At 45.5% G+C, this 21,815-nt stretch overlaps 5 protein-coding genes across 7 annotated transcripts; 2 read left to right on the forward strand and 3 right to left on the reverse strand.

The window, feature by feature from the left end:
* Positions 1-414: 414 nt before the first annotated feature.
* On the reverse strand, positions 415-3,588 carry LOC108075950 (aminopeptidase N). 2 transcript variants are annotated; one of them, XR_001770749.3, is made up of 5 exons: positions 2,999-3,588; positions 2,785-2,940; positions 1,349-2,708; positions 898-1,119; positions 415-836 (listed from the first exon to the last, which is right to left on the reverse strand). XR_001770749.3 is itself a non-coding variant. In XM_017168596.3 (4 exons), exons 1-4 carry the CDS (start codon positions 3,451-3,453, stop codon positions 1,024-1,026), a joined length of 2,067 nt encoding a protein of 688 aa, XP_017024085.1. In that variant the 5' UTR covers positions 3,454-3,588; the 3' UTR covers positions 415-1,023. The 2 variants fall into 2 exon arrangements, 1 of the variants encoding a protein (XP_017024085.1); XM_017168596.3 differs by having other exon boundaries at positions 415-1,119.
* A 5,371-nt stretch (positions 3,589-8,959) lies between these two features.
* On the reverse strand, positions 8,960-10,121 carry LOC108075808 (phenoloxidase-activating factor 2-like). The gene is made up of 2 exons (XM_017168380.3): positions 9,994-10,121; positions 8,960-9,928 (listed from the first exon to the last, which is right to left on the reverse strand). The coding sequence occupies exons 1-2, from the start codon at positions 10,051-10,053 to the stop codon at positions 9,137-9,139; spliced, it is 852 nt and encodes a 283-aa protein (XP_017023869.1). The 5' UTR covers positions 10,054-10,121; the 3' UTR covers positions 8,960-9,136.
* Positions 10,122-10,608: 487 nt separating this feature from the next.
* Positions 10,609-12,137, forward strand: LOC108075811 (phenoloxidase-activating factor 2-like). Its single transcript, XM_017168383.3, has 2 exons — positions 10,609-11,134; positions 11,279-12,137. Exons 1-2 carry the CDS (start codon positions 10,634-10,636, stop codon positions 12,047-12,049), a joined length of 1,272 nt encoding a protein of 423 aa, XP_017023872.1. The 5' UTR covers positions 10,609-10,633; the 3' UTR covers positions 12,050-12,137.
* Positions 12,138-12,148: 11 nt separating this feature from the next.
* Positions 12,149-17,169, reverse strand: Tep1 (Thioester-containing protein 1). Its single transcript, XM_070289099.1, is given in 10 exon segments — positions 12,149-13,236; positions 13,323-14,245; positions 14,356-14,534; positions 14,595-14,700; positions 14,765-14,827; positions 14,885-15,113; positions 15,178-15,439; positions 15,490-15,874; positions 15,877-16,679; positions 17,140-17,169. Coding segments are annotated over 9 exon segments (3,993 nt in total). The 5' UTR covers positions 16,664-16,679; positions 17,140-17,169; the 3' UTR covers positions 12,149-12,177.
* A 2,374-nt stretch (positions 17,170-19,543) lies between these two features.
* Positions 19,544-21,156, forward strand: LOC108075812 (uncharacterized). 2 transcript variants are annotated; one of them, XM_017168384.3, is made up of 4 exons: positions 19,544-19,750; positions 19,805-19,885; positions 19,959-20,686; positions 20,781-21,156. In XM_017168384.3, the coding sequence occupies exons 1-4, from the start codon at positions 19,725-19,727 to the stop codon at positions 21,059-21,061; spliced, it is 1,116 nt and encodes a 371-aa protein (XP_017023873.2). In that variant the 5' UTR covers positions 19,544-19,724; the 3' UTR covers positions 21,062-21,156. The 2 variants fall into 2 exon arrangements, with proteins under 2 accessions (XP_017023873.2, XP_017023874.2); XM_017168385.3 differs by having other exon boundaries at positions 19,977-20,686.
* The last annotated feature ends 659 nt before the right edge of the window (positions 21,157-21,815 follow it).

Here is a 21,815-nt window from a genome sequence, read left to right on the forward strand (position 1 = left end):
CAGTAAACAACGTTATTAATGCATAGCGCCAAATTAGGTTTATACATATTTGTCTTGCTCCTGGCCATGAAATAGCGTCAGAGCGGCGAGGGGCTCCAAAACAAAAACAACGAAAACGAAAAATGGTAATACGTTTTCCATTAAATTTAATTTGCATGGTTTTAGGCGCAATCCGCTTCCGTCTGAGCATTGGCTGTGGCCTAAAATTTCATTACGGGTAAAATATGATTTGGTTTTCACTTCCCATTTGCATACACTGCCGAGGATTTTTGATTTTGCTCTGATTTTTTTATAAAAAAAATTAATATATATAAATATATATTTTAAATGTATGTTTCAATATTTAATGATATCAAAATACAATTTTTTTTTTAAATCTTTAGCAGCGTTTTAGTTTTTATTAATAAATAACACTTTATTATTTTATATATATGCATTAAATATTAATATACATCATTGTTACAGGCTGCATACAAACAAAAAACAAGTGACGCAGATAGAATTTTGCATTGCCTTTAAAGAGGTCTTAAAGCCCGAGCAGTCAAAGTCCATTGCATTGCCATGGTAATGCGCAGCATAGGGGTCTGCAATTGTCCTCGCCACTGTCCGTTTTGCGGAAAAGGAGCATCGATGTTCTTGTCCTCCACTTCTGGCCTGGGATCTTCTAGTGCCGCCTTTATTGTTATTTCGCCTGCATCATTATTTCAGTTGGCGCCTTGACTCTGGCAAGTAGAGGTGGAATGAGCTACCAGTTTCCAGTTCCCGGCTCCCAGCAGGTCCTGCCCACTTCCGGATGCTGTGGCAGTGTCCCTTGGCATTGTGCGGAGGCGCTTTTGCTGTTGTTGCAGATAAAGATAAATAGTCTCAGATAACGCTCAGTTATTTGCAAACAAATACAATTGCGGTTCATTGATGGCGGTTTCATTTTGCCTTTCGCGGCGAGGGCGAAACGAGCTGGTTGTGGAGCCGGTCCGGGCCATTATCCTGCGGTCCTTAGTACTGAACTCTCCTTGCAGCCAGTTACTAGACAAGGCTGTTCTGAATCCCTTTGAACACGAATTTGTCGAACGTGTGTACAATGAACTCTGCGTACCATTTGCCAGCAATACCCAGCCATTTCTACAAAGGAGAGTAGGAACATTAGGATACGGAACACGAGTCTATGTAAAAAATGAGCTCAAAACAAAGGGAAACTCGATAGTTATGAATAAAATTTAAGAAACCTACACGATACCAGAGTCATGACTGATATAGTTAAGAATTTATGTATAATCAAGTATAAGAAACTAGTTTTTAAGAATTTTTAAGACATAAGATGTAATGATTTTATTTTATAATTAGCACTTACCGCTATGGACATTGAATTCTCCGGCTTAAAACCCCAGTAGCCGTTGGTCAAGCCTAAAACGAAGGCCATCAGGGGCTCCTGTTCGTCCTCATCAACGATGTACTTGAGCACATTGAGGACAGTGCCCCAATTAAGCCGTTTGTGCTTGTGTAGGAACAGGACATCGCTGACGATTTGTGCCCGACTTAGGACATGGATTTTGCGGAAGTCATCGTAGAGCGTGTCGGCCAACAGCTCCCAGGTGTGCTCGTCATACTGGACCCTGTAGTAGCCCAAGGCGTGCAAATTAAAGACGATCCACTGATTCTCGGGCACCGTGACGTTCAATTGTATTTGCTCCTCGAAAGGGCTCATCCAGACCTTGGGTTTAACATCGTTGAAATTGGGCTTCGCCTGAGTGGCGAAGGTGATGGGGATCCACCAGCGTTCTGGCCTGCTCTCGTTAAAGACGTGGCTTTGGGTAAGGAACACGGTAGTGCCGTTTCGGCTGACCTTAAGCAGAGGATAGCCTCGCTGCTGGGTCCACGTGTCCATAACGGTTTTCACGCTCTCCTCGTTGGACGGAGAGCTCGGCTGCCGTTCTCGGGCCAACTGTAGCGATCGCCAGAAGATATCGGGCGTGGAGCCGGTGAAGGAGTTCTGCCACAGGTGCCGCTGGATGCCGTCGTAGAAGGTCTCGTTGCCCAGGAAGCCGTTCAGCATGACCAGAAGTGCGCTGGCCTTTTGGAACAGGGCTGTCTCATACGCCGTAGGCTCGATTTCTACCGGCGGGGCCAGGGTGATGCCGCCCACCTGCGCCTCATACATGAAGGCCATCTCGCGGTAGCGAAGCAGCTGACGCCGCCCCACACCTGGCTGCAGGTGATCCACGCCCAAAGCCTCGAAATAGTTGCTAAGGCCTTCCGTTAGCCACAGATCTGACCAGGAGTTGATACCCATCAGGTTGCCGAACCACATGTGTGCGATTCCCTGGGCAATCACCTGGAACGCTTGAATCTTCGCTTGAGATATCGGAGCCTCGTTGAGTTGCAGGATCTCTCTGCTCCGATAGACGACAAAGCCCAGGCTCTCCAATGACGTCGCGGGAATCCGGTCCACCACCAGCTGGTCGATCTTGTCCAGCGGTAGGCGTACGCCCAGCAGTTCCTCAAAGAACTGCAGCAGCTGCGGCGCCACATAGGCGACAAGGGAGGTCTCGGGCAAGTCGCCAGGCCGCGAGCAGGTGCGGAAGTGGAGCGGACTCGAACTGACGGACTGACTGAAGCTGCAGGTGAAGCTGTTCACGGAGAAGGCCAGCATGTGGGTGGGAATCGAGGGAGTCACCTCATGTAGTGACCACACATAGTCCGGCAGATCGGGGCTGATCGAAAGGGACAATAAGGGATCACCGGAATCAAAAACAAATACATTCGAATTCCGTTATTTCGATTACTCACTTGGGCAGAATCGCTAGGACCCTCATATTGCTGAAGCTCTGGAAGCGCTTGTGATGACCCATTGTGACATTAAAGGTTGCCCTAAGGTTGGGCTCATCAAAGCAGGGCATGGTGTTTCTGATCAAGTTCCGCTCGAAGAATGTCATCGAGTACCAGCTGCAAGGGAGGATGCGTGAGGCAAGCTTTTGGGACTCTGGAACAAATCATTGCTTACTTCTTCTGCCATGTCCTTGCATTCGCAAAGCGGCCGATAAAGTAACCATCAGTGGTAAACTCTGACAATTCTCGTCCAAAACGGATGCTCAGGACATAGGTCCTGCCCATCATCAGTCGCCTGTTGAAGTTCAAGACCATATATTGCCGAATATGGTTGAAGTACACCTTGTTCAGCCACACGTCTTCCTCCCTGAGCAGGCTGATATTCCGCGTGTCCACCCCAATTCCGCCGACATGGAGCACCACCTGGTTGGTGGGTCTCTGCACGTAGAGGGAGATCTTCACAGTGCCCTCGTAGTGGAAGTCTGACACGTTTTCCAGGTGCGTGATCAGCGTCAAATCGTAGTGGAACGGCACCACAAAAAGCGGCAATCGTGGCTCGTCGTAAAACAAAGATGACATCGCCACTTGGCAGATGACCAGCAAAAGCAGTGAATGCAGAACTTTCGACATGCTGAATTAATACTTTCTTTTCGTCCTCGGTCCTGAGGATCTGCAAAAGAAAACCAAATTAAATAATTTTAAACATACAGACAATTTATGTATAATAATTCTGACAAAAAAATACTAGTTTGATATTGTAAAATGTATTGATATTATTTGTGTCACGTTTGCTGCGTATGATCTGTGGCATTTACAGATCGAATCAATGGAAACACATTTAAATGCTTTCAGTTTTACCCGGAGCTCGCGAATCGGGGGCCATTTGAAGTGGGAAAGAACCGATTCAAAAGTAAAAGTTACACTCACAGGCCGTCTTGGCAGCTTCTTGACTCACTTTGCAGCTTTCACTTGGGGGTTGGCAGAAGTTTAGTAACTTTCTGCGATACGTGCGTATGTCGATTTGTCTGTATCAGTGCGTGTGCGGGCCGAGCGCCAAAAAGTATGTTAAGCACTTTGGTCCCAGTTTGCAGGCGCACTTTTGGCACAGCCTCGAACTCGAACAGCCATATAGCTGCTGCTCGAACGCATACGGATACGTATTCGTATCTGGCCTGCGATTTATACGTGCATGTAATATGTGTAATTTATGACTGACGGGATGTGTGCGCTTAAATTATGTGCAAAATGCTCACAAAAGCCGCCTGGCTTTTGGGGGCTAACAAACTTTGACTCAAAACTTTGGCCGCAGCCCCTTTGCCGAAAGCCAGAATATTGACAGTCACGTGTGGATTAGTTATCGGGCTCGAGCTGCATATGGGCTTGCATATTCCTACACGACGTGTTGAATGGATTTTCTAGTGCCTGAGGGTCCTTAAAGATACAAAGATACAAGTCAAGAATCCAGCTATTTGGGGTTCAGTGTGGGAGTGGCTGGGAAAAAAGGAATACTAAGGGGTATTTTGTTGTTGAAAAATAACAAATAAAAATATACGGTTGTACATTTCAGTTTTGCGTTACTGGATGTATTATAGTATCGATTTATTTCGATTTAATCAAGCTAATTAACAAAATATGAACATCATTCTGTAAATCTATTTTAAAGGGGACACCGTAAGCACCACATTGGTGTGCTTTAGAAATGATTTAGAAAACCCCAGTTTAGTTTGAATGGAAACCTGAACCTCCTAAGACATATGCAAGAATGTGGATGTAGCTCCATCGTTGAGGTATCATCATTGTTACGGGGCCTCCCGAAATAAAAAAAACAGTCTCCTCAGATTATGCTTTATGCCTCTCAACCCTTTGCCAACGCATTTGCTCGTCTCGCTCCGGAGTCCGGACCCTAAATGAATTTTCATTTCCAATTACTTTACGATTTTGCCTTTGTGTGCCTGATGACTTGTCCCTGTCCGCCGCTCCGTCCGGCCTCTTCCCGTTTCCATCCGCCCCTGGTGGCATTACAATTCGATTTCCTAATTTTCAATTTTACACGTTTGGCAAACACTCGAGTCGAACAGCCCAGATCGAAAACAGGACAAGCGGCCAGAGCCCAACCTAGCGCTCATCCGCATCAACATCCCCACACCCATCCCCATTCAATCGCTGCGCTATCCGTATGCAGTGCCAGGCCAGAGACTTTTGAGAAATTTTAATTAAAATTGAATTTTCTTGCATTTAATTAAAAGCTTAGCTGGCGCGCATGAAAAATGAAAGAAGCCAAAGAAAAACTCTCCCCGATGTGGATGCGGATGCGGCAGGGACAGAGGCAGGGGCAGGGCACTCGAGTAGAAGAGCATGCACTCGCTGCGCCAGAGATATGGGAATCATCATCCTCAGCCGGCTAAGGATGGACCGCCCGGCATCCATTGCCCAACTCTCTTCGCCAAAGGAAACGGAGCCGAGAATATTTTCGTTTGTTTACCCAGGCTGGGATGCAGGCAGCGGCAGCTTTGTACACGGAACCGGGGCTAAATGCAACACTGACAGCTACTGTCAAAATAAGCAACTAATCTCTCTGCTGCAATATTGTTTGACAGGCTCACAGCTCGCACACAAACAACCCCATCACACCCCAAGCCCACTGCTAGTTAAGGGCTTCCTGGCTGCCGGCTGTGCAATTGATTTTCACTGTAGACAATTGCCCGAAATTTCAGCCATGGCTGCTTCTGTGCAACAATCATCGGCCAATTGGATTTCGGGCTCCGGCAGGCTAATTAAGTTTTTCAGCCCCACTTCCCGCAATCCCCCGAAATGTGCCTATTTTCCACTATTTCCGGCCACAAAACTGCATCACAATTGCGGATCGGATCGGAAGTGGTGGCCAATTGGAAGCATTCGCCATGCCACTTTTAACCAGACATTTAGGGTTATTACTTTTGAATTGAAAAACTTGAATTTCCAGACTCTGAAGTAAAACCTTAAACGAAAAAACCTTACTCGTGCAGTAAAATAATCCATTTTTTTAGTCCAAAATCGTGGGTTGATATTACTAATTTTTTTTTCAAAGCAGCCAGTTTTCTCCAAACCAATCAATGAACATTTTATCTTCCATCGAAAAATGCCACAAAAATGTTCTTGTGCCGACCAACTGACCAGGCAAGCGATCAGGGATCCCGTCCTGCTGCCGAGATAGTGCGGCTAAAGCCACATAATTGTTTTAAATTTTTCATAAATTCCCCCGCAAAATGCTGCACGATAAAAATGCGGCACACAAACCCAGCTGTCGTAGGTAAATTTTCGAGTCTTGGCTTTCCAGCGCCAACGAGCCGGCACTCCTCGAGATCCGGCGGCCAAGAGCTGAGATCCAAGGGCTAGGGGGAGCGGAAAGGATAACGGGGGACCGACTGCAGCGATAGCATAAATAGTTTAATATAAAACGCAGACAAAGGCTGGGACCAGAGCCCTTAGCTCATCTCATGCCCGCATAGTTCGTGCAGCTCGCTGCCGAAGTTTGTGAAGCGTTTCTTTTGTCCTGCGGCAGGAGGGAAAATATTTAATGCACCCACAATATTTTGCTTGGCTGGCAAGTGATAATGCACCGGCCTCGGGCCGCAAAACTGGATGGTCCCCATCCTCCAGGGGCCGCCTTGGCCTTTGGCAGGAGACAGGACAAAGGACCGGGCCGTCGAGCCACCGAAGCCCCGAATATTTCGAGGGACGAGCCAAGTGGGCGCTGGTCGTCAAAGGAGCCGATTCGCTTTTTATATGCATATTCAACAGTGTGGAAATAATAAAGCCAACTTGCCGACAGTTATAGTTGCTTCTCCAGTTGCCTAGAGATAGTGGAGATGCCGGAATCAGGAGGCAGGAAGCCGGAAGCACTCATTGCCGGCCCAGACATTGCCAGAAAAGGAAGCAGGGAACGACGACATCGAGTCCTTGGACACGGTGTTCCTTCTCTCTCACGATACGCAATCATCTTCCGTTAGGAGCCACTTTATAATTAGATAATATTTATAGAATAATATGTAAATGTTAATGCATTCTTATTCATTTTTAATAATTTTCCTTTCCTTTAAACATAAATGTCTATCGACAAAAAGAAGTTGCATAAGCCCATGTTAGAAGCCACTTTTTAAGATACAGACTAGACTTCTACTACACTCCAAGACTGATGCTAACAAGGAGTACTTCTAGACTTGAAATGTCACAAAATGGAATTTGTATATTTAAACAGCATGACATAACTTATCAAGACATTATGCACATCATCTCTCCCACTGACATAATTAAATATGCGTTTTCTGCGAAGACGAACGACGATTAGCTGATTTGTCATTCAGGACACGCTTTAATCGAACCCACCGGTTGGTCCTGCATGCGGAGCCACCGAAATTGAAAGTGACATTTATGACACAGACGTTGCTGGCGCGACAGCATCGTTTCCATCAGCATCATTCCTATGGAGATGCTCTGCAACGTTGGGTCCTGCGGCATTGATTTGAATTCTGTCAACAATTTCACAGCTCGACGACATCTGAGAAGGTGGAACGAGGCGCTGATTGGCCATCTCATTGGGGCGGGGGGAGAGCGAAGTAAATTTAATTGTTGTCAATCTGACATGGCCAAATTAGAGCTGGCTGACGGCTGTCTTCGCTCGTTTGCGTTTGGCTAGGTTTTCTTCATTTCCAATGTCTGAATTTCTATGAATTACTTCTCATTTCTTGTGATTCCAACTCTCAATAAATCGATCTTACAAGATCATTTGAATGAAAACAATATTTATTTTTAAATTTAAATATCATTTAGCTTCTTTAATACGTTCATTATCAATCGCACTGTCTATCCCTGTCGGCACTCAGTACTAAGTTTTCCATTTTCAATGTCATGGCCAGCTACCAGGCGGTCTTCCTTCTGCGCCTGACATTGCCAGCTGCCTTCTCCGTCGGCCTGTGGGCACTCCCAATTTGTGCTGCTCTCTTTGTTCCCCTTGCATTATTATGATTTGGGCCATAATTATTTTTCTGGCTCCTTTTGAAATGCACGGGACGTGAAAGCCCCACCTACGAAGTATTCCCCAGGATGCGGCAACATTTCGCTTGTCACGCAAATGTTTCGTGTCAGATTTTCCCTGCCCCGGCTAGCTTCCTGCAGGAAATATTTTTTAACCGCATATATACTTACATACACAGTTTGCGCCATATTCTTCATAAAAGCCTTTATGTATGCAGCATTAGTATGTAAGAGCCATCGCGGCACGTCGACGGTCCACTTGCAGGAAGTCTGATACCCACTGCCAACTGACCCATGTAACAACTCATTTTTGTAGGAGGACTCGCCTAGATGAAGCTACTGCTTTGAGATCTGTGAGAAATGTTGGAAGCAAGCTACATATAATACAAATTAATTTATTTAAAAATATTTTATTGCGAGAAACTAATAAGCTTAGCAATATTGTAACCGTGCAAATACAATTTTTTTACTTGGAAGGTTGTTATTAATGTTTTTAGTGATGGTTTTAGTTTTTAATGTTTTTAAATGCATTTTTAACGCTCTTCCAACCACTGTGCATTTACCGCAGCACGTTCTCCCGGTCGCCAGCTATATTTTTCAATTTGTAAACATATCCTGCGGTGCCGGCGCTGAGAGTCGGTCTGAAAGGGGGCGGGCATTAGCCAGCTTCTGCCACACCCACGCCGTGGCCGGGATGAAATGCATTTGCTTCATTTGTTTGGCGTGTATTTCATGTCAACTTAATGTTTATTAGAAAACGTCTACTCAAATTTCAGGAGCGAGGGGAAGGCAAAGGACGCAGCGGCCTGCCCCCAGCTTGCAGCTGTCAAACGATGCCAACCTTGTGCAGGGAGCTCATTCATCAAGCAACGGAAGCTCAAGCCAGAAAACAGTTTTTAGTGCGCCATTTTGCTCTTTTTTTATGCTTAGTTCTCTCAAAGTCAACTTGAATTCGCTGAAATAGCCGGGAGGTATTTAATCGGCCTTTCTCCGCTGAGTTGTCAAGGCATCTGAGTTCAGGAGTTATGTTTTGATGAACATTTTACATTTTAAAGGGCTAACAAGTACATATTCAGTTTAAATACAAATCTCCATTATAGATTTCTTGATAACAACTTTCACATTCTCTAAGTTTTCGTTTATTATCTGTAATTTTTTTGATTTTGAAAACAATTCTAAAAAGATCTTCTTTGCAAAACATATTACACAACAAGTCTTAGCTGCTAATCAATATTGTTTCTTCAAAAAGCCTTATTAGTTATCATTTTCCAAACAATTTTACATCAATTTCACAGTCTTCTTACTGGCCCAGTTGAATGTTCCACCTCTGCAGGTTGTAGTTGATCCATTCGCGCATCTGGGACACATCGGTGTAGATGCCCGGAGTTCTAGCGGAGCCACAGCCGATACCAAAGGTGACAATTCCGGCTTGGACAAAGCGAGTGTTGTCCCTGGGCATAGGACATACGAGAGGGGAGCCTCCGTCACCCTTGCAGCTCGCACTGCGGTTAAGGCTTTCTGCGCATATCGATTTAGGTGCGACACGTGCTTGAAATTGTTGTTGACACAAGGTCTTGTCTATCATTTTCACGTCCACCTTTTTGAGCACGCTGGGGTAGTCCCCCGAGAGAGCCTCCATCGGGCCCCAGCCATTGAAGAAGCAGTGTCTGCCCACAAAGCTCGTACGTTCAGATGGCAGACACACTGTCCGGATATTGGCCTGCACTGGAAAGCGGGCTTTCAGGATCAGCAGAGCTATGTCATACTCTCCGGTGTATGAGTTAAACTGGCCATGCGAGATCACCTTCTCCACTCCGAGGTCCACGTGTCTGTAGAACTCCTCCGTGGTGGAGACATTCCATTCGCCGGCCCTTACCAGCAAGTCGTTCTCGACAGTGCCATTCAATATGTGCACAGCTGTGAGGACCACGTTAGTCGCGATCAGCGAGCCGCCGCCAATATAGCGGGTGAGACCATCTCTCCGATCTAGAACTGCCACTATCCATGGGAACTCACCAGGCCTCGCGGATCCCGGGATCAAGCCAATTTTCCTATCCAGGCCGTTGAGGTTGTACTTGCCGCAGCCAGTTGCCTGCAAGAGATGTTCGAATCGGCTTTAGGACTGCGTCACCTGAGCATTATCTTGTTCAGACTCACACTTTCGCCAGCGTCACAGCCGACCAGCAGCCCCAACAGAAGCACCCACAATAGCGTCATTGCTCGGTTGGCTACTCGGAATCAAATGAGCCCGAGCGTAATCGAAGAGCTAGGCGAGCTCGAACCCGGGCTGTTATGTTATATTATCAGTGCGATTTAATAGGAATTCAAGCAGAATTCTTGGAACTGTATTAATTCCACCAATCGGAGCACAAATTGGACTTTTATTTTCCATTATTGGTGGTTTTCAGTGTGAACTCCTTTTGACGATCATATCCATTGGAGGAAAATCCTAACAGAAATGTTCAAAAATCTTGTTTTTGCTCTTGGGTTCTTGATGACCTAACCAGAAAATTAATATGATAAATGCAATCTTAACTTTAAATAAGTATCAAAATACCCTAAAATTTCCTTTTTTACTCTAAGCTTGTGTTTTATTTGTTTGCGCTATTCGCTCTTAATAAATACAGGCTTATCAGCAAAAAATATAAAAATAAAGAGATTATATACATGTTTACTTAGTATTCCATCAATAAAGTACGTATATTCGGCTTTTTTATATACCCAAGCCAGTAGTCAGTGAATCTCCGCGCGGCTTTGTTCTCCATAATAGCTTTTCGTAGAATCCATTGCTAAAATCATGTCAAATTCTATTGATATTCTCGGTGATCTTTGCAAAAATAAAATATCAAATCGAGAAAAGAATTTTATGTTTATGACGGCTGTCGTTTTGATGTTATGTAACTGTACTTTTGCGGATCAAAAAGATCAAAATAACTTACAAGGCACTGAGGCATCAATCCCAACAGTAAACGATAACGATAACGATTTTGATTTTGATTATTACTTTACACAAACTAGCACAGAAATCCCAACAACAATAGCACCAGCGACAACAACAACAACAACAACAACAACCACAACAACAATAGCACCAACGACAACCACCACAACAAGGAAAACAACTGCAAAGCCGGTTAATGAAATTAAACAATGCGGCTTGAACAAGGATAGTATATGTGTTAAACGCGCCGAGTGCTCAACGGATAGAACCAATAACAGAAGGATAGTTATCGACCTCGACCAACCCTCCTTAAGTGGCTGTCACTACCTCGAGGCGTGCTGCCACCCCGACAATATGGTTAGTAAGCTGAGCCACAACACTTTTATTAGCCAGCAAAGCAAACCAAAGCAGGGCTTGACAGAGATTGTCATTTTTACCCTTCAGATCGCCCTTATTTTGCATAGATCTTTTAAGCTGATTCCTAATTACTTTTATTTGCAGCTACGACCGGATGACCTACCGATTGCCTTGGAGTTCGAGCAGTGCGGAGCCAGCAATGTGGGCGGTCTTTTCATGACCGTGAAGGGCGGAGATGTAGAGTCAAGCTTTGCGGAGTTTCCCTGGACAGTGGCTATTCTCAACGAAAACCAAGAATTAGTCTGCAATGGGGCTTTAATCAGCGACCAGGTGATCTTGACCGCAGCCACCTGCGTAGCGCCCAAGAAGCCCCTGATTGTTAGAGCCGGGGACTGGGATCTTATGACGGAGAAAGAGCCAGTGCCTCATGAAACTCGGGCAGTTAAGACACGTATTATTCATCAGCAGTTTAATTGGGTATCCACAGAACATAATATTGCCTTGCTGATCCTGGAAAAGGCTTTGCCGCACCTAAGGCACATAATACCTGTGTGCTTGGACAACGGGAATACCGAACTTGATTACGAAAACTGCTTCATCTCAGGCTGGCATGTAAACCGATTCAAGCCAACCTCTTTCTCGACTCGGGACATTGTTCTTAAAATCAAAATGGACTTGAAGAGTAAATCCTGTCCGGACAGCACTAGCAAAGATTTATGTGGCTATATGAAAACCGACAGGCCAGTTATGCCGAAAGGTGCTCCTCTGGTGTGTCCCACTGAAGACAACAAGTACCACTTGGTGGGCACAAAAAACGTAGGCCTTAATACCACATCCTTTGCCAACATTAGCGAGTACAGTGAGTGGATTAAGGAGGAACTGGCAAGGCACAACATAAAAATTAAAGGACTCTAACTCCATCAAAAGCTAATAAGTCGCAGTTTACAAAAGAAAAAACAATATTTTTTGCCAAAAACATAAAATCAAATTTATTAAAATATTATTGTTCCGTGCATTTATTTGGAAAGTGGCATAAATTAAGATCATTGAACATTTATTAAGCATCCCGGTCCGCACTGCGAGCCCCTGCAGATGTCGCAGAGAGATGAGTCCACCTGGTAGTACTCGGTGCACCGACGCTCAGGTGCATAGTAGTCGTAGAGACGGACGTATGCCGGCTTTTGCTTGGCCACGTCGTGAGTCCTGGCCGCCTCCACAGTCAAGCACTTGGGGTCGCCGGGGATCAGGTTCTCAAAGTATATTACCACGTGGGAGTCGGCATTCTTCGTCTCCACGCGCTTCACGCGGGGAACTGACTGGATCTTGGCAATGGCCATGGCATCGGCCACGTAACCGGAAGGCAGCTGAACCTCCATTAGGGCCATGTTGGATGATTTGCCCCTCTGCGACGCTTCTCTGGGAGTGTACTCGGAGCAGGTGTCTAACACAAGGCGGTCCCTGGGTGAGTCTTTAACCATGAGCGTGATCTGGAAGCTGGGCTCTGGATCCTTGGTGACCACGTTGTACTGGTATGAAATCTGGACGAGCGCTGATCCGTGGCCTTGGGCCGAGAGCTGCACCCCGCGAGTCCACTGAGGCATCTCGTGGCTATATAGCGTCAACGGCTTCTCTGGGGTGACCTTAATGGTAGACCTGGATCCGTGAGTGGGCGCAAAGAAGATATCCATAATCCCAATGGGCGATCTGGCTTGTAGGGAGAACTTGGTTAAGGCCTGCAGTCCCATAATTGTGTCCTGGGAGGAAGCGAAGCCCCCGTTGCTGTTTCGCTTTCCAATTAACCACTGGACAATGGGCATGGGATCTACCGCCACGCCGTTCTCCAGCATAGCGAGCAGGATGTAGGAGGTGATCTCGACGTTCTGACTAGCACTGTTGGGGGACTTTTGCCACCACTGATGTCCGTTCTTCTTTCTGGCCTTACCGTTCAGCCTAGTGAGAAGAGCGTTGCCCTTGTTGTGGCTTGCCTGCTGCAGAGCCAGGGCGGCAATGGCCAGAGCATAAATATCATCAGATTTATCTACTTCTGAGGCTACGAATGACACGGCATTTTCAATGATATGTCTGTACTTCGGGACGTGCTCCTGCAGAGAATTTAAAGTTAGAAATAGAGCAGTCTTGGTGGAAGCAAGGAAGATCGAAATGTAGTTTATTGGAAATGTAGGCTTACCTGGCACTCGAAAAACGCAATCAGAACGTACGACGTAAGCGCCAAGGGACTTCCATGGTCATTGTGGATTACTCTTCCTAGCTCAGGGAACTCCCCGCTTGGTTTCTGTCGACCCGCTAGGAAGTCGAGTCCGCCTATTAGGATTTGGGGATCAATAAATGTGTAATTAATAGCCTGATGGAAGGAGCGAATGACGTATGCGGTGAGCCAAGTGCTGCCCTTTCCATCTTTTAGGCCAAAGGCACTATATGAGCCGTCCTTGAGTTTGTAGGTCTGCTCTCGCTGGTAACCCAATGCCAGGAAATTCCTGGCTTGCGCCACTATTTTAGGATATTCACTGTTGGTGGCATCAATGTAGCGAAGGACCAGAATGTTAGGTACGAAGTTGACCATGTTTTGCTCTCCACAGCCGGTGGGCAACCGCACCAATCCATCTAAGTGATCAAGAGTGGGCGCCTGGATGTCACCTCCCACCTCGAACCTTATTATCTCGGAGTCCTCTACAGCATTTGGTGGTATCTCCACTTCCATAGTCTTTTCTGGGGCCCCCAGGCTCCGACGGTGTAGTCGACCGTTATTGTTTAGATTGACGAGGACGGGCCGGTTGACGTACTTGGTCACGCCATCAGGCTCCACCTTCAACACCTGATCGATGGAGTCTCTGGCCAGTTGGCAATTGGCGGTTATTTTTAGGGAGATCAGTCCCACCGTCTTGGGGCGGATCATGAACGAGAGGCTCCTTCCGCTATTGGCGGGAATGGAAACTACTTTGACTCTACTGTTCTGTTTCACGGCCTTCACAGAGTTGGCATTAACGGCTTCAGTGAACTCATACTTCTGCTCGGAGTTGTCCATAGTCACAGATGCCTGCACTGGCACGTCCATGTAGTTGAACACCACTACGGGAATGGCAATTATTTCACCTGGAGAGGAACAGATGGATTTTGGGAAGACAGTGTTTAGGAGGTATTACATTTCCTAGTGAAAGTTATCATAGCAATAAATAGCTTTATGTGTCCTTGGAGACACTTACCTCGTTTGACAGAGTACGGCAGGTTAGTTGATATAAAGAACGGCTTAAAGACACTGATCATGGTTGGGCTGTCGGTCAAGGCAATACCTGAATCGGGATTCAGGGAGAATCCTGTGATTACCCACGAGGTAATCGTATCGGGGATCTGGGCTGTCAAGCTTGCATTATTTATATCAAAGCTGTGGATCGGGAACACAGGTTGGGGTCAGGTTGAATGACAACTAGTCTAGAAGTCTTACTCGGTTATATTTGAAAAGAGCCAGGTCTCCGGAAACATCTTGCGAACCGGAGGAGGCGATTGCGTGTCGGTTGATTCCACAGTGGTCGCAGGAGCAGAGGTTGGATCTGGAATTATATAGTTTTTAATTTTAATTAACGGAATAATTGCTACAAACGCGATCCATCTTACATGATTTGTTTTTTTCTTTAACTGTAAAGGAGGTATACAGCCCGTGTTCGCAATTGCCTTGTTCTTAAAATAAAAGGATAAGTAGAACCACAAGTTTTGTGTAAATGTCTGCAGCCTTACCCCAGTATTCATCGTTGTGTATTTGGGCATTGGTTATGGTCACCAGGCCGGGCGTTGAAAACTTGCCAAGGTCGTTGAAGATTTGATCCCGGCTGAGGTCGTTCCCGGACCTCAGGAGCAGCACGCTCTGGTCCACACCCAGCAGCCCCACGAAGGAGTGGGGATCAGTCTTCACTGTGAGACTAACTGATTCGCTGGGCTCAGCACTTTCCTGGGCAGTAATTTCCATCTGTAGACAGAGTCAAAGATGAGTAGGGTCTAATTGCGAAACCGGGTATCTAGTGGAGTCCTACCGAGTTGCCGAAGTCCTTCTCAAAGTCGATCTTCTTCTCATCGGAATGCATGACCCCATCCTCTACGTAGTGAACGTAAATCGTGGCTTGGGGAACCATGTCAAAGGTCGGCATGAACTTAACGTTCCGAGACGATTCCCCGAGACGCACTGCCACATACTGATTAAATAAGATGTTGCCCCGGGCGACGATAGTGAACATGAAGTAGGGAAGGTCACCGGTTGAAACGACATCAAATGAGACCAGCTGCTTCAGCCTGGGACTGTAATCGAGTGTTATAAAAAGTGGTGGGAAACCTTGGGAAATACTCACCGAATTGTGTTTAGTTCGATCTTGAGTGATTTGTCCATCCTCGAAATGGTTTGTACGTGGGGCTTAGCGTCCTTAAATGTAACAGTCACGTGGTAGTTTCCACATAAAATATCGGGAAGTGTTATCTTTGCAGTGGCGATTCCCTCGTTTACTCGAACTGAGCGAGTTTGCGAGATTCCACAGCATGCGAACGTGAAGATAACGTTCTCTGACGAGGCCCTGACGGGGGTACCGTCTAAGTTCCTGACAATAATTGGAAATCGAGAGACCGTTCGCGGCCTAAATCTTTTCGGCCAATAGGCGGAGTCAAGCCGGTAACGATGCTGGTGAAGGGTCACGTAGTTTGAGCCGCTGTGCTTTAGGTCCGTCAGCTCCTCGGTCACTTGGCCACAATTTTCAGAGGAGAGGGGTCGGTGGCCCCGAAGGGGAGCTCAACGTTGACCGCGCCGTCAATGTCGACAGTCTTCTCTAGCGATTTGCCCTCAATCGATACCGTGACCTTGCCCTTGACCGGCTTTCCAAAGGTGTACATCGCACTGACCGTGGCCCAGAGACTTCCTGCACTGGCCAGAACGTCGGTGGCCGTGTGCACGGATACCTCGAACTTGGGCACCACGTACTTGTCTACGACGAAGACTTTCGACTCACTGCCCTCGTCCTGGATCGAGACGGCAATCGTCCAGTTGCCCAGCACCGGCTGGTCGGACAACCGAAGCTCTCCAGAGTAAACCCCCTTGGTCGGCCTGACGTCCACGATTTGGGTTATCCGGTTCTGTGCTCCATCGTGGATGTCAATCTGAATGGGCTTGTAGATGCTGGCGGGTTGGGTGTTTCTGTCCAGGAAGAGCACTCGGAACTGCAGGAGGTCGGCGGGCTTGTAGGTGGCCTTGTCCGTCTGAATGTATATGGAGGTGGCGTCCTCTACGTACTTTAGCTGGGAAGTTTCCTTAAACACAATGCCCCTAGTGCCCTCAGCCGTGAGCTGGTAACTACCGCCGGGGAGCTTCGGGACGGGAAAGGTTATCATCTGCGTGGACATGGGCTGAAGCTGGACCTCTTGGGTATTATTATAGGAGGGTCCACTTATAGTGACCCTGATAAGACCAGGTCCATTTGCTCTATACAGGGTAGCAACAACGTTGAAGTTAAGGTTGGACCTTATGGTGTCCGGCATCACAATCGAATAGGTGCTGCAAAAAGGGCCAAGAAGAGATCATGTGAATTTTAAACCTTTTTGACCTAATAACCCTATTAATACAGTGTTTTCTTTGACCTTTACTTGTAAGACTAACGCTTTCATCTTAAACACACGCTACCACATTTTTGACCAATTTGACCTTAAATTCATAACTAAAAAATCAAAGATATTCTCTCTTTTATAAAAATAATTCAGTTTAATTATTTTAAATAAAAAAGTGTCTTTTTAAGTATGTAAATACGCGTGTTTTGTTTTTGGCGGACCATGATTCCTATAAACTGTTACGGTTATCAATCAAAAGTAATAAGAAATGAATAATGTATTTTGATTGCGGAATTTGGAAGTCCGGAAACTGTGCTTTACGTTCCTAATTCAGACGAAAAGTCATAAAAATATTAAATTATTCCATTGTTACTATTATTATTTGATTTTTAATGTAGTGGTATACTAACCCGGCGTCCTTCGTAGTCAGGACATTTGGAAAAAGCAAGGACCCTAATAACAGCCACAATATTTTACAGTGCATTCTTTTCCTTAATAAATTATCACGATTAATGCGAAACTTTCGACCGATCAATTGAAGCAGACGCGACCCAATGAGATTATGCCAGTGGTTGCCCCATCTTTATAAAGGTCTCACTGGATTTTAATTATATTCGCAAAAAAAAAAATATATGATTTTTATGTCATTTTCGCGAGCATTCTGAGAATTCTTTAGATTAAATTAAATATTAAATAAAATATTTGATTTGGAATAAATACAGAAATAGCAATGTTCGACTGTCTGTGCCCTTACAAAATAGGCTCTCAGCTTTGGAGTTATCTTTATCATAAATGATAAAATATACTAAAACGCTACATTTGAATTGTATGAACAATTTAAAATAAATTAATGCCTTTCGACATTTCTCACTGCGCTTTGCTATTTTTGCAATTAAGTATTTAAATGTGTCCGTAATTATTTTTAAAACGACTTACACGGTACCATTGACTAACAAACTTATTTAAACACTCAAGTTTATTCTTCGAATTAGCTTTAAATTTCCTCAAAATTTTAAAATATTAAAAAAATACATATAATCATTAATTATTCACTTAATGCACAAAAAACACAGAGATACGAGCTAAATACTTGGAATTTAAGACGCCGCGAAGTTTAAAGGGAAATATTTGTTCAATATAAATTCTTATTAAATGTGAAGAAGGTTATCTTTTATATTTCTAAGAATTTATAGATGATATATGTTTACGCCACTGCATTTGAAAGTATATTTTATAAGCATCAACAATGCCAAAATTTTGTCAGTTTACAGTGTTAGCTGAATAAAAATACGAATTTTATTAAATGTAATCTGATTAATTGCAGATTTCTCTGCAGTTTCTGTAGATAATATAAAATACTACTCACTTCGATATATTTCGTCCAACTATAGCGTATAATTATTATCTGTATTATCGCTTAAAATTTTTAAAAGAAGCTGCATATCCGCATTGCTCAGATTTTAAGTCAGTTGAAATAATTTAAGCGAGCCTTTTGTTTCTTGCAGGTGTTCCCAACCCCAAACACACACGCACAGTCCCTTAAAGGCACCGCCAGCCATAACCGCATGTGGTGAAATTAACGCCAGCACATGGCATTACGAGGCCCCTGCTCTGGCACAAGCCCATCATACAGAGTACAGGAGGACACAACCCCCGCAGAAAGGCCCCCGCCGAGGCATTTCAAATTTTTTATTCCCACACACACTGGCACACAAATGTTTGTACATTAGCAACATTTGTGCAAATGCTCGGTGTCGTCACAGGTGCTGATTATATTGAAAATTATTGGCGAAACATGGCAGCGTCAGACCCCCTGTGGAGCTCGGAGGCGTCAATGGGGTTAGAGCGGGCTGAAAGGGGTTGGGCTGGCTTGGCTTGGCCGGGGCTTGTGGCATTGGAGCCCGGGCGCTGCATGTGGACTATAAAAATTGATCGGATACTTTGTGGCACACCGAGTGTGCTTCGACTGCAGGAGGATATGCTGGTGAGTTCTAGTCAATTCATATCCTCTGAAGGCCTTAAGCCTGCTTAAACTTTTTCCACAAGTTAAGCTAATAGCTGTAATGTTGTAATTAACTTTTCTACCCAATTTTGATCTAGTCCTTAGCCCTCTCACTATTCTAATTCATACAGCCAGCGTACTTGGTAATAATTTCAAAATTGATGATGTGCGCACAAAGTGTCAAATTTCGACACGCGTCATTCGGGAGGCCGCCATCAGGACCGCCGCTGCGCGAGCCTTGAAGACAGGATAGCTTTGCAGCTCTGAGGAAAATAATATAGAAGCCATCACGTGAGGACAGCCAAGAAGTCGAAGGCGTAAGGAGCGGAGAGAAATTGACAAAAATTGATTGAGCTCTAAAGGGAAGGAGAAGCACAGGTGAGTTGATCGGGGGGAAAAAGGGTGCTGAGGCTCTGGCTTCTCTGCTGCCATCAGCTCTCTTCTCCCCACTTTATCAAGCAATTTTTCACCTTTAAATAATTTCGCTTGTCTTTTTATTGTCCTCCCCTCGAGACAAGCTTCATTGCCGTTGACATGCAATTTAATCTACTTCCCCTCTGTTATGTTCGTCACATTCTCTCACGTTCAACCTTCTAGAAGCAAACGCAAAGTATGCAAATATGTTGCCAAATTATATCAGACCATTTTTATTAAGACCTGGATGGGGCAAATCAACTTACTGATTGCCAAACAGTAGCTCCCTTAGAACATCTTTCCCTCGATTTGTGTTCTGCATTTTTGTACTCTATAAAATGTGATGGGAACAATACTTTATGATACTTTATGTGCATTGATTTTTCTGACAGTTTTAAAGATTCATGTTTAAAATTAATCATACTCCACAACTCTCCAGGAAAGCTTGTCCACAACTACACATAAATAAACATAAACATATAGGTATACCAGTTCGTTTTAATTGTTGCTGCAACACAGACACCAGAAGACTCTTTTTTAAAGACAAAAACGAAACAAAATATAGCATAACCTTCCATTATGTCAATAGAAATATTTGAATCGGAGTAAGTTGAACCCTTACCACTTGTATGATGAAATCATAGCCGCTGAACTCACAGCTTTGAGGGCGTTGGCGTGGGGGAGGAGGAGGAGGAGGCGGAGGAATGCATCGAGTGGAACTTAGAGGTGCAGCAAACCAGGTGAGGGAACCGTATTCAGGAATACGTCAGGAAACCATGTCTTCTGCCGAGCAAATATCCTATCCTAACAAAGGAACCCACCTTTCTCCAGGAGCATGGCTTACATCATCGACTACAAGATGTTTATTGCTGCCCGCCGCATCCAGTCCCTTTGGCGCGGCCACCGCGAACGGAAGCTGCGCGATCAGCGCTGGCGAGCGGCTATTGCCATCCAGCGCTTGTGGCGCGGCTTCCGGCTGCGGCGCCAGCTGTGGCACCTGTTCGAGCGGCGGCTACAGGAGGCGTACCTCGATCACCTCAACCTGATGGCCACCCGCATTCAGGCTCTCTTTCGTGGCTGGTACGAGAGGCGGCATGTCCACGACATGCAACGCCTGACCCGAGTTCAGACCATTGCCATCGAGGAGCTGATTTACTGCCTCATCCAGAACCTGCACCACCTGAAGCGAACCGAATGTCTGCCAGGAATCGTCTCGGTGCAAGAGTCCTTCGGCACGTCGAAAACTGATCATATTCTAACCGTTATGGCGTTCCGATTCTACAACGGTCAAATGGCATCGATGGTGCACAAGCAGATGGCTAGGCAGGAGGAGAACCGCAGGCAGTTCCGGGAGTGTTGTTCCCATACACGTATTCCCTATGCTGGGCCCGACTTCTGTCTGTGTGCTCATTATACCGATAAAATAGATGTGGTTGTCGAGAACGCAAAAAACGATCCGCGACTGTACGACATTGCCACCGAGTACCAGGCCTTTCAGCGGTGTAAATATCTCAAGGAGTTACAATTGCACTCTGGGTCGCGTGAGTATTCACTACTGAGTTGATCTAGTTTCTAGTCTTCTAAATACTCTCACAGATATATACATATATATATATATATTTCCCTTTTCCTCAGAAAAACGTGAAGAGTGCCTCCAAAATATAAGAGATCGAGAAAAAAAAGTTAAGGAAAGTTTTTGCAACACTGTCATCAGGAGCATGAGAGGGTGGGCGATCTGGCATGAGTCAAACCTGGGGATCAAGGATATTTTACAGCAGCCGGGAAGACGGGAACGCTTTTTTAAGAAACTGGGCATGGTACTTGAAGAGAACGGCATCAAGTGTAACTGCACGGCTTTTATATTTCCAGTGTACCATTGTTCAGAAGCTCATAACTACACAGGCCGTGCTGGATAAATTCAAAGTGATTCATATCTGTATAGATTGTATAAGACCTATGCTTCTCAATAGTTAATTGGTTAATTATAAAAAAAAGTCGAACTTGGAAAGAACCTTTGCCGAAGAAAGCGAATTAGTTCTTGGACAGCTTCTTATTTTGATTTTGATCCTTCCCCAGAGCCCGACCGAGTGGCAACATCTGCACTTGACTGCTTACTAATTAGCAACCATTTATTCACCTTTGCCTTCTTTAATTTCGACCCTGCACTTGCCTCCTGGCTTCCCCCTAGTCCTGCAACCGCACTCTACAAGCAGGCATTTTTCATACGAGGAATTTTCCTTTGTTTTCAGCAGGCATTTAATTTATTTTACTTCTGGCCGGGCCAAGGAAGACCCAGCATACATACACGGGCAATTTGTGAGCTGCGTGGTAAATCTTGGCGTGCTTACCTATAAATATTTGACATGGCTACAATAGCTTCCCCCGATCCAGAGACGTGGCAGCCACACTTGGCCCAGCCCACGACTTAACCTGTCCTGAGCCCTCGACATACGTGCAGAGCGGCTCGGGGTTCCTGGCTCCCCGGCCTTCCTACGTGACCACGGACTGGGACTGGGACTGCGACTGGCACCAGTATGCGGAATCCGGGATCCGAATTGCTGCGGGATGGCAAATTAGATTTGCCTATAATTAATATGCACGATATGTGGCGTTAACTTGTGTGAAAATTACTCGGGCTCTGACGTGACGCGGCGCGGTTCGTGTGGAACG

This window comes from Drosophila kikkawai, chromosome 2L (genome assembly GCF_030179895.1).
Source record: "Drosophila kikkawai strain 14028-0561.14 chromosome 2L, DkikHiC1v2, whole genome shotgun sequence".
Taxonomy (NCBI): domain Eukaryota; kingdom Metazoa; phylum Arthropoda; class Insecta; order Diptera; family Drosophilidae; genus Drosophila; species Drosophila kikkawai.

Bases quoted from the DNA above. Each gene is read 5' to 3' on its own strand.
- LOC108075950 (XM_017168596.3), bottom strand. From the start codon at position 3,453: ATGTCGAAAGTTCTGCATTCACTGCTTTTGCTGGTCATCTGCCAAGTG. The intron at 2,709-2,784 runs GTGAGTAATCGA...CCTTTCGATCAG, and splicing joins GTCCTAGCGATTCTGCCCAA to CCCCGATCTGCCGGACTATG. The intron at 1,120-1,348 runs GTAAGTGCTAAT...TCTCCTTTGTAG, and splicing joins AGAATTCAATGTCCATAGCG to AAATGGCTGGGTATTGCTGG.
- LOC108075808 (XM_017168380.3), bottom strand. From the start codon at position 10,053: ATGACGCTATTGTGGGTGCTTCTGTTGGGGCTGCTGGTCGGCTGTGAC. The intron at 9,929-9,993 runs GTGAGTCTGAAC...CATCTCTTGCAG, and splicing joins GCTGTGACGCTGGCGAAAGT to GCAACTGGCTGCGGCAAGTA.
- LOC108075811 (XM_017168383.3), top strand. From the start codon at position 10,634: ATGTCAAATTCTATTGATATTCTCGGTGATCTTTGCAAAAATAAAATA. The intron at 11,135-11,278 runs GTTAGTAAGCTG...TTTTATTTGCAG, and splicing joins GCTGCCACCCCGACAATATG to CTACGACCGGATGACCTACC.
- LOC108075812 (XM_017168384.3), top strand. From the start codon at position 19,725: ATGTCAATAGAAATATTTGAATCGGA. The intron at 19,751-19,804 runs GTAAGTTGAACC...CTGAACTCACAG, and splicing joins ATAGAAATATTTGAATCGGA to CTTTGAGGGCGTTGGCGTGG. The intron at 20,687-20,780 runs GTGAGTATTCAC...CCTTTTCCTCAG, and splicing joins ACAATTGCACTCTGGGTCGC to AAAAACGTGAAGAGTGCCTC.